At 40.4% G+C, this 11829-nt stretch overlaps 1 protein-coding gene across 5 annotated transcripts in view; it reads right to left on the bottom strand.

Moving 5' to 3' along the window:
- Nucleotides 1-8673: 8673 nt before the first annotated feature.
- GPBP1 (GC-rich promoter binding protein 1) overlaps nucleotides 8674-11829 on the bottom strand; it is a 45426-nt gene continuing 42270 nt past the window's right edge. For all 5 annotated transcript variants that reach the window (XM_064641144.1, XM_064641147.1, XM_064641143.1 and 2 more), the window contains 2 exons: nucleotides 10680-10782; nucleotides 8674-9608 (listed from right to left, as the gene is read on the bottom strand). In XM_064641144.1, the coding sequence (XP_064497214.1) occupies nucleotides 9450-9608; nucleotides 10680-10782 (262 nt within the window). In that variant the 3' untranslated portion in view covers nucleotides 8674-9449. The remainder of the gene's footprint in view (nucleotides 9609-10679; nucleotides 10783-11829) is intronic.

The raw sequence follows: 11829 nt of genomic DNA, 5'->3' as shown, positions 1-11829 counted from the left end.
TTTACTTCTCCATTCTTGGGTGGATATCTGCTGTTTTCCAAGGAGTTGGAGACAACAACAGGCAGCTTTATTTCACTTGGACCTCCAGGAATCCCCAAAGTCCTACCATAAAAGAGCTTTGTACTGTGTAGGTGCATGACCTCCGTTACACATACAGTCCTTGATTTTTATTTATAGAAATCCTTAAGCAGCTTTCTAGTACCACACATCCCTATTCCCTACAGCAGGATGTTGTGCTGACAACTACAAATGTCATCAAGAAACTAGAGGGCATTTAACTGAGGACACAAACACCTGCAGCATCTCTTTCCCAACAGTGTAATTACATAAGAAACTGGGGAGGAGTGCTGTCCATCTGCCTGAGCAAGAAGCAGAGTATGACCTCTCATCCCAAAGACAGGCTAGCATGTCAATACATGTTCCCTAACTCCCTTAGGTCTGGACAGTTAAAACAAATTTGCTTTTAATTAGAAGGCTAAAATCAAGCTGTGAAGTCTTGTTTTCAATCACAGTATCTCTTACTCCCACTGGTGAAGAGGAATGGAGTTGCTCTCCATCTTTGAAAAATGAGGCAATTACATGTCCAGATAAAGGCGCTTAACACTAGGAACTCAGATTTGAAGATTTTTGTCCAAAAGCCACAAAAACTTGTTGGAAGTGCTCATGGCTCATTTCCAACAAGCACCAACTCGTTCCCATCAGCACCTGAACTGCAGAGTAGGATAGAGATTAAAACTTCTTACAAAAATCCAGTAGAAAATTCCTTGAAGTGAGCTGCAAGTTGCAGACTATAAAAAACCTCTCATGCTAAGTTGGAAAAGAAGCAATCTAGCTGCAAATGCAAAAATGAGAGCATGGCTCAACTATATCTTTTCTGTCCTCTAGTGTCAGCTTTTTGTGATGAACAGAATCAGAATAAGCCTTTTTCTGTTGTCTATTTTAAATGCCTTTTTTTAAAAAAAAGCAAAGAAGTACCCGTCCTATTGTGAACACAACACTGTTTAGCCCATATCTGAAAAGAGGCTAAATTTTGACTGAAAAACATCAGTCTTCCCCAAAGCTAACTGCAAAGTTTCAGACAGCATCATTGCGGCACGATTGCAACCAGCAAACCTCAAATAGGGGATCTACTCTAGGGGAGAATTACAGCAGAACAGATTTTGCTCCAAACTTTTCTTTTAACAAACGTTCTTGTACCCACAGAGTTGTTGTAGCTAAAAATATGTCAGAACTGTCTTGCCCTCCACGATCTATAGTAGATCTATACATGCAGGCTATTGTGCTTAAGACCTTCTCTAGCCAATCTCCAACCAACAGCAGGCAGCCATTTCAGGCAGGCATTTATGCCAGAGTACAGGCATAAATTGTACCAAAGTAGAGCAGTTCTATGAACAGTGCAATTGTCTCTGCATTTAGGTGTTGGTATTAAAGTATTAGAAAAGCACAGAATATGTAGTTACACTGGCTCGGAAAAACGAAACCAGATTAACAATAGTTGCATGAAACTGTGATAGAGCAGGAGCAGGAAGCAAAGCGAGCCAAAGATCTCCAGCACCCTCTTCTGGAGCCTGCAGGCACCAGCGCAACTGGAAACCCTTCTGCTCAAGTGCCATCGATAGACCCCGGGAAATTAATACACACGTAGAGGAGAGCTAAAGGATGCCAGTCCCCTCAGCAGCACTGAATTCTATAGGATATATTATTCTTTTGAAAATTTCATGACAAAATTTTGGCTGTTGAGGTTTTGCTCCTCACTCTGTACATACACTGATACATACGTTGCTGCTGCTGGGCACCCCCAACGTGAGCAGTGTTAAGAAACACCTTTCCCCAGTCCACACACACACCCCCGCCACAAGGCTCACTGCATCCCCAGAGGGGCAAGGGGCTCACCTCCCAAAAAAGCCAACACTACTATAACCCTTGTAACCTCACAGTTCTGCCAAGACTGCCACTGTTTCAAAGGTAATCAACAAGGTTTCTTCTTTGCTAAGGCTTTCTACTTATTAGTTAACTAGGTCTGCCCATCCTGATTTGGTAAATCCTAAATTACCACATATAGCAGAGATGGGTTTATTACTTTTTATTAAAAAAATAACAACGAAGCAGTTGCAGAACCAGGCTCCCCTGCTTAACTCCCCTGCATCATCCATCCACACACCACTGAGCAGTTCACTACTCAGCCAGAACAATTTCACCCACATTTCCTCCACTTGCTTCCACATTTACTCTTTGACTGGACTTGAACACCATTAAAGCACTCAGACGCCAACTCACCCACCTGCAGGTGTTTGCTGCCTGCACCAGGTATGGGCTGCCCTATGAAACCCTCCAGCTCAGCCTGGAGCTTTAAGTCCCCACTTTCCATCTGTCCTCATCCTCCTCTTTGCAGCTTCTCCTCCCTCGGTATGTTTCTGAGCTCCCCTAACCTTACTGAGCCCCCAGCCTCATGGCTCCTGTTGCTCCTGCAGCCAGCACAGCACCAAGGAGTCACTGGCTACCTCTCCCCCAGAGTGCTCCCACAGCCCCACCAAGCAGCTCAGTCCCAGCTCCTGATCCACAGTGGCAGCACTGCCAAAGCCCCTCTTCAGCAGAGCCAAGCTGACCATCCTTCATTTTATCCAGCTGCTTCTGCTTAACACTGACCTCTTCCACCACCCAGCCCCAAGAGCAATGCCTCTGCAGAGTTCTCTTCACTCTTATTTACTACTATTTCTTTACAAATGGTTTTCCTCTCTTGATTAGAGCAGTTTTTGCTCCAGCCTTCTCTCCCTACTCGCACTCCTTGAGGCCAGCTCTACCTGTAGTTGCTACCTGCCGTTGGTCATCCAGGGAAAGAACCCAGTGAGTCCTAGTGGGTGAAGGTGTCATGTCTATGTCCTCTGCTGCCTTTGCCCAAGTGGACCAGCTTCTGGGCAGGTCCTTTTGCTATGGACTTGCAGTTTCTGCAACACAAAATCTACCAAAAATTCAAAGGTGAAGCAAGCTGCCTTTCAGAAGTCTTAACAGCAGCCAGACCAAAAAAAAAAAACCAAACAAAAACAAAAAAACAACCAAAACAAAAACAAACAAAAAACCAAACAAAACCCAAAGAAAAATAAAAAACAACCAAACAAGAAAACCAACCAACCAAACAAAACAAGTATCAAAAAACAAAAACAAAACTTTAAGGAAAATGCAGATTTAGTCTGCACTGTAGCTGCTCTCCCCAGCTCTAGCAGCAATGCATCCTTTAGGTAATGGCACTTCTACACCCCAGGTTACTTCAAGCATGCACTCTCATCCTCAGAACCCCCAGAACTGTGCCTGCTCCTAAAAATCCCTTCAGGATTTTGCAGAAGCTCTAGCTCTTTTCTAATCTCTTTTTTCAGTCTTAATTTTCCCATTCATACAAGAAACTATTCTAACATCAGGATCACCTTTGTTAAGTGGCACAAGAAAGGTATTCAAAGAAAATTAAGGTCAAGATGAAAAATACAGAACCTTGCTGAAGGCTAGGAAGCACAAGCCTGTGCAACCCTCAGGCCCTTGCAGGCATGTGTTACCTGTTAGTCTTTAATTGCATAAGCATATATGCTTAAGGACACCTGCCTTGCAGTATTTTCTTTTTACCTACTTAACACATCATCCCTGCTGTGCACAGAACACAGAACTACTCCCCTCCTCCTTAACTGCGTCTGTACTCCTGTACTGAGTCCGTCAATATTACCTTATCTTTGTATCCTTGTGATTAGCCCACAGTGTGGTCCATTTTCTTCAAGTGAGTAAATTACCAAGGTTAAAATAAAAATTTTCAGAAACATCCACTAAAATCAACATCTTTCTTGATCACTGTTAAACCTAGCATGTCCTGACCAGCTTTATGTTCTCTCAACATTAAAGCAAAAAAAACCCAAAAAACCAAACCAGACAAGGAATAAAAGAACCACATCAAACTCCTATATGAACCACCTGAGATGTTGACTTTCTTACAATGCAACTGCATAATTTGGGATCATCACATGGACCAAATGTTGGCTGTAATCTTCTAGCACAAAACCAGCCCCTAAAGAGGCAGGGAGGAACACTTCCCTGGCAGCAGAACACAAGACTGTCACCACATGATCAGGATAGAAACATATTGCAGACCTTTCTTTTCAGAATTATGAGCCCATTTGCTTCCATTTAAAATCTCTGTCACTAAAATTTCCTTTCCCTCTTCCGCCATTGAGTTCTCCAGGGTCGTGGCTGCCTTCAACACATCTGCTGGGCTCTCCCACCCTGCAGCTGCATCCTGAGTGACTTGGTCAGCCAGGGAAAACTGGTTCCATAGCGTATTTGGCAGTTAATTGATGGTGAACAGATCCTTCCACTGGAAGCAAAAGGTAGCCATAACCACAGACAGTATCACCAGTTTCACCTGCAATACTGTGTTTGTTATTTAGCAGTTTATAAAATAAAAGACTAAGAATTAAATAATACTAATTTATAGTTTAACTGAAACATTCAGATCCTTCCAAACCGCATTTTCAAAATAACTAATTCATTCATCTCAACTATGAAAATGTATTTATTCTGAACAAAGATCATTTGTGCATGCCCCCTTTGGAGATGGACAATATAAGAAATTGAAGCAAAGAAAAATAAATATTGATGTGAGGATTTAGTAACGTATCTGTGTAATTTACATTCAAACTCGAGCTTCTATCTGAAACAGCCTTCCAATGCAGACAGAACTATTTCTCAGCTTTTGGTAATGAAGCTTTCCATGAACGGCGTGGCTTGATTCAGCTGGCTGCTTACAGTATATGTCAATTCCTTACAGATCACCTCATTTCCAACATTATACTTCCAAACAGTGTGCCTTGTTACCTAAAGCAATGTTGTAGGGGAAAGAAGTGAACCTGATAATTGAGGAAGAGGCCCTTCAGCCTGGCTGTAATTTAAGTCCTGTATACCCTGGGCAGGAAAGAATTGTGATACTCATGACAAGAACCACCACTAACACCAACAGGTACAAATGGCAAGCACAGAAAATAGATTATTGCTGACAATTCTACAATGTCCCCTTGTATTGCATTCAAATTGTAACAGAGCACATGTATGCAACACAGTGTGTGCACATGTATGGTAAATTACTCTAAGCTCTATCATTTTTCACCCATCCATGATGCACTGAGCTCAGATAGGAGCTCCATGACTTGATAAAGATGGTAGAACTTCAGCAGTCTTCAGAAGGAAGCAATGGGAGATGGGAGATGCAAAGATTACAATAGCACAGAGCCCTCAGACATCAAGCTACCACACAGAAGGAAAAAGAATCCTAAGGAAGCCACCATACCAAAGACACCATGGTAGTGTAAGCAGGATCACAGCTGCACGTCATGACCTGCTATTTGCTTTATTGAGCTTACTCTCAGGTAAGGAATTTAAGAAATGCATGCCACTATAGGTCCTGTGAGAGCTCACACACCCATCAGATGATCTGATCTGCACAAGAGACTGTGACAAAACAGACTTTGGTAGGCATTGCATTCAGAAGCAGCAGTACCCTCTACTGACAAACTGGTTTAAGGTATCAGTTTTTCTTGAACCTGTCTGAAGATCTTTTCCAGACTGCAACCCACTAAGAGAAAGACCCTAGAAGTTGCTTACAAATCTCTGAGGAAGCACAAACCTCCTGAGACAGAAGACTTTTTGACACTGCCCTGTCTGCCTCACCCAGAGCCAGACTGCTCTGCAGATCACTCCTAGTGCTGGTTTAGTGAAACCATTTCCTAGAGATGCACGGAACACACCTCTAGGGAAGGCTGCAGATATCCAGGGCATGAAACAGACCTCATTCATTTTGCAATAAAGCTCACTGATGACTAAAAACAACAGCTCAGAGGAGGAAAGTTGACAGCATGAGGAAAGTTGATCTGAGCCAGTAATTCTTGGTGCACAAGTGCAATAATTCTTAATCAGAGCAAAAGTTCCCTGCAGCTGACTATACTGCTTCAACCGGTGCCCAGCAGAAAAGAGAAAAAGGGAAAACAAAGACATCCTTGACTAAACTCCTTCCAGTTTCTAGCAGCCAGCAGTTTAAATGTATTTACTGTAGAAGAGATATTCCTTAAAGAAGAAACACTAAAGTTGAGGTCCCCATCACAAATCAAGCAGATTTTTTTTTTTCCTCCACAGGCAACTGCATGGGGGAATAAACCCTAATTTCCTTCACATTTGGTAACATTTCTCAAAGAACTGGGATGACCATAAAAATCTTCTTCAGAATTTTGACTGGATCCAATATGAATCAGTGGACACCCTAACTGTAGTTAACACTCTTTTCAGGAAAGATAACGACATCTATTCCTCCTTAACAGAGAGGAAGACCCCACACAAGTCAGTGATGGAGGCCTCTAGTCATCCTAGATGAAGTAAAGGAGTCCCAGCTCCCCACCATAAACACAGGTACCCCCCCAACACCAGCAGCAGGCAGAGGGCCGTTCCCCATCAATAGCAGATGAGAAGAATCTATGACTTATCACTCCTCTTCGCTTTTGAAGAGGGTTGGAACGGGGAACCAGGAACAGATGCTTCCCTGCCAATAAAGCCAGGATGATGAAGAGAAATGGTAGGGACTGCAAACCATACAGCTGTGCCATGTCTGTGCGCAGCAATCAGTCATTACCATCAATAAAGTCAAGCTCTTTCAGCCCAGCACTGACAAACTATCTCCAGCAGACATTCTTTACCATTCAAAGCTTACTAGTACCTACCATGTCAATGGGCAAGCTTTGTCACCACCTTCTTAAGCCTTGAAGGCAGACATTTGCTCAAGTAAAAAAACAAGAGAGGATTTATCCTGGGAGTGGATCATGGTTTACATATGAGAGAAGAAAAAGGCCAATTAACTACTAAAATTGCCCTGGGAAAGGAACAAAGTCAGGATAAAGTTCTATTGTTAAATGCTAGAGAATCAGATTTCATTCTGCTTTATCTCATCAAGCACTGAACAAAAGGGCGGGGAACAGTGCAATAAAATACTTTCATACATTTTATGGAAGTAAGATATGAAAACGAAACATTGTTTCAAGTGACATCTCCCAGGAAAATAAAAAAACTGAAAAGAGTTCCACAGTGAGTGACTAAAGAAAGAGTTTCTTAAAGTGACACAAAAGATGATGAACACGCAGCTTTGCCATAAGTAAATACAACTGAAGGCAATCCAACTCCTTGGTGGAAATAACAAACCTTACCCACTTCCACAATGCTGTGAAGGGAAAACAGAAATAACAGAGCAGGCAGATAACCATTTAAGCTAGAGACTACACAGACCTCTGTCAGGTCTCTGAACTGGCATAACAAACCACTGTACAGGACTAGATATTAATCCAAAACTATCAGCACACACCAGTGAAGAAGCCACACACTAACAAAAAAGTTACAAAGGCTGTAAAGGTGTTTCATTCTACAAAGTAAAACCATGGCCCAACTCCTGTTACCTCCTCTGCTTACAGCTCATTATAACCATTCCTTCCATTACCAGTTTCAGGATATAAACTAGCAAAAAAGAAGTACCAAGTATAACTAGTATTTCTACTTTCTCTGAAGAGAACTTTCAGTTCCAACTTCTAAGTTTCCTAAGTCTATAAAATTATAACACAATTCTTATATAATTACATTATCTTCCCAAGGGGTTAATTACAGAAGTGACACTTGTTACTAAACTGAATAAAGAGGGGGTGAAGAGTCTACATTCCACTTTGAGAAACACCAAGGCAAAAAAGTTTTAACTTAGTATTAAAAGTAGCACATTCACATACTACCACATAATTAGGATAGGCAGAATATCCTGTTGATCGTATGTGAAAACCAAAAAGTGAACAAACTACACCAAGGTGTCAAAGTTAGTAAAAAAAAACCTGCAAGAGGGAAAGGAGAAAGGTGTGTAGGGCACGCAGGTAGGAAAGACTTCATTACTGATATGGCAGTTTTCTCTTTAAAAAAGAAACATTTTTATCCTGTTAAATTTAGATTAGAAAATGGAGTATTTCAATGCACCATGCTAAAATTAACTACATCAACATTTGCATGCCCGTTCTAATACAAAAATTTGACCTCTTGAATAGAAATATCTATTTAAATTAATAATAAATAAAAAGAGAAACATACTAACTTTGGCCTAAAATTGATGCCACCTTATAAAAAAAAGTAGTTTCCTAAAGAAATATGGCCAAAATTTCAACTTTATAAATATTTTTGCTTGGTTTAGAGTTTTAAATTGCAAATAATTTCCTATAAGAAATAGTACAATTTAAAAATATCTTCAAGGGGAATGTCTATATATATATATAAGCTATGTTATAAACATATATGACATCACTGAGAGCAGTTGTGCTTATGAATTAATGCTACACAGCCTGTAAAACTGTGGAAAATATTTAAACAGCTAAAATAAACCAAATAAAACTATAAATAATACAATATTGGTTTTTAAATGTGCAATCATAAATTAAAAGTCTGACAAAAAATAAGCAAAACAAATGGTTATTGCACAGATATAATTCTGGTGCTATAAAAGCAGGATCTGTGATATTTTCACCTCATTCTGAAAGGCAGCCATTGATGCCAGAGTACATTTAATATAAATGAAAACAAAACTTAGCAGATTTAAAAACAATACCCATAATGCTAAGCACTGAGACAACACTCTGTAAATCAGTTTATTTCCCATGTAGTGGACAAATCCAGTCAGTGTAATGATTTTTCTGCATGTTGAATAGTAAAATCACACTGTTTTCCCATAAGAAATGTTTTCACTGTGAGAATAAGGGTCTTGCAATACTCTTTAAAGCTTTCAATTCAAAGGTTAATTCTAAAAATTTGGAACTGTAACATCAGGGTCCTTTGCCATTAATAACAACAACGACACTACAAGTGGCTGAAGAGCAGTTATTTGTGGAAGTAGAACAGTTCAACAGCTCAGTTAAGGAAAGGAGGTTTAGTGCACTTTGCTCATTTGAGCCAACATGCTACATTGCCCTTTTTGCATACAAAGTGGACTCAATGATTTCCACTGTAAGAAAGAAATGAGTTGGCAAGCAAAATGCTGTGTCGAGCTGCCCTTTTTTTCTTAGACATTTTAAGACAGAAGCTTTGCAAGACATTACACAATTCTTCGCTTTTATTATTAATTGAGAAAGTCTGATTTATATCATTGTCACATTGCTAGTCAGAAATGTTTCAGTGATGAAAGTCAATGCTGGGTCAACCCAACACCTCATTCTACAACATCTGTTTACAGACAAATTATAGTGATTTTCAACACACCTAACAAAACATTCTTAGCTTCCTTCAGAGGAAAGTCCCATCATTCGTTCTCTATTGGGCATGTTATTACATAAATTAGAATTATTTTTTTTTGGATAACACATCCCCAGTCTCCATGAGGAAAAAACGGGCTTCTACAGGTGTTACATAAGTCTTCATACATCATCATCATCTGATGTATCACTGCTGCTTGTCTCAGAATCCTCATTCTCCAGAGCAGGTTTGAAAGTGTTGTTTTTCCAGGGGCTAAATTTAAAATTACAGATGAGGCCATTTTTCAAAATGCCATTTTTCCGAAGGCCATTTTTTTGTAACTGAAATGTGAAAACATTACACATTTAGAGAAAGAAAAAGCCAAACATAACAATCTGTTGCAATTCAACATTCTCTACATCTTCATTCCTGGGCTACACTGGATCCACAGAACTACCTTTTCATATACACACAAAAAAGAGAACTCCCCTGAGCACCTTTACTTCTAGGCCAGCCACCTGTATTCAAGTACTTCCAACTGTGCTAAACTCCTGCAGTCAACAAGAGTTTCACCCACTTCCCCACCCACCCTGCCCCAGAGATGCCTCCTCCCAAATGGTCTCTCCTGTGATGCAGTCCCCTCTCCCACAGCGCTGCAAAAACCTGTGCTAAGAAGGGCAGGATCTGCAATACGGAAGGGGCCCAGAGGATGAGCAGCAGTGAGGGATGAGTATCCCAGTCTGTCTACCTGATGTCATCGGAAAGTAAAAGACACTGAAGAGAAAGTAAACAACTGATTCTACAACAAGAAAGGAATTACTGCATTTCCACACATAATGCAGAAGGTGGGTAACAAGACAAGCATGTGTGTAACTAGACTTATGGAAATATCAAATGTTCGGGTTTAACACCACACACGATTCTCCTTTCCAGTCCTACTCACTGACCCCACCAGGTATACTCAACACTGCTAATAAAAATAAACAATTAAGAAAAAATCCAGTTTAGATTGCCCTTTCATACGTTGTTACTAATGAATTAAATGTCTCTCGATTCCCAGGAAAGAAAATGAAGATTTTAGAGTACTCAAGGAAACTGCCTTGAAAGAAGATTCTTTTTCTTTAGGCTAAGTTGAGGAGCTGGAAAGCCTGTGCAATTCTACTACTAGCAATGCTGAAACCGCTCAGAAGCACTCCCTTACCCTTCCCTTGATATTTTGTGAATAGTCCTTAGGTACAGTCAGCACTGGCACCCTGTGTTTTTAAAGCAACTTTACTTCCAAAAGCACAAGACTGAAATGATACTGGAAGAGCAACATCACAAACCATCAAAATTACTGCAGATCCTCCTGAAAGGTAGGCATTTAGGGTAGCCAACCACAAGTTTACAATGCAACATTAAGTTAGTGTTACCTGTTCACTAATGACTTGGAACTCCCTCATCTCATCCTCTGTTAGTGGGGCACATGTCTCATCATTTTCACTGTCTTCCTGCCAGCCCATCTCCTTTAACAACCTTTAAATTAAAAAGGACAACATTAGGTAATTTACTACACACACTCATTCAACGTCTGCCTAAATAAATGTCTAAAGACCTGTAATAAATGCATTGATTAATCAGTTAGTATTTTTTTAAACAAACCCTTACATAAAAGCAGGTTCCAAGCTTTGCAAAAGATACATAAAGGACACAAGTTGAGTTCTCAGGTCCCTCACAGATGACCCTGTTTTACCACTACCTGTGGTGAAAACTGTACATTCATTCCAAGGTACTTTTTCACCTGTGTCAGGTGGAAAAGTAAGAATGTATTTCCTTAGCATAACTTAAAACTGTTAGTGGAGCAGCAGTGTATCCCCTTGAGAACAGTATGAAAAGATGAAGACTCACGCTGAGGCAATCTACAGCTTTTCCTGGATAACAGAGCAGTCATGAAGAGCACTGGTGGTGTCTGTCAAAGGGTACCAATTCAGGATGAAATGGCCTCATATAATTTCTTTTTTATAGCACATAATAATGTCAAGAGTTGTGTCAGGCTTCCTTACAACTGAGTCTCAGCTAACAGCATATGCTGATATTTCAGCACAGACTAAAACTAAGATTCTTGCCAGGATTTTGCCAGCAATGGAGAGCAGCGTAATACCATGGTAATTTGAACAGTCTGAATTTGAATTTGAAGTGTCTGGCAAGAATACTCTTAAACAGACTAATACCTGCTATAGCAGAAGAAATTCTACCTGAAAGTCAGTGTGGTTTCAGAGCCAACAGAAGCACCACAGACATGGTGTTTGTTCTCAGACAACTGAAAGAGAAGTGTAGGGAACAGAACAAAGGTCTCTATGTAACCTTTGTTGACCTCACCAAGGCTGTCGATACTGTGAGCAGAAAAGGTCTATGGCAGATTTTGGAACGTTTAGGCTGTCCCCCCAAGTTCCTCAAAATGATCATCTCACTTCATGAGGATCAGCACAGCCAAGTCAGATATGGCAATGCACTTTCTGAGCCCTTTCTAATAACTAATGGTGTGAAACAAGGTTGCGTTCTTGCACCAACCCTATTCACAAT

This window comes from Pseudopipra pipra, chromosome Z (genome assembly GCF_036250125.1).
Source record: "Pseudopipra pipra isolate bDixPip1 chromosome Z, bDixPip1.hap1, whole genome shotgun sequence".
Classification (NCBI taxonomy): Eukaryota; Metazoa; Chordata; class Aves; order Passeriformes; family Pipridae; genus Pseudopipra; species Pseudopipra pipra.
This window is presented reverse-complemented; position numbering and strand designations above follow the sequence as displayed.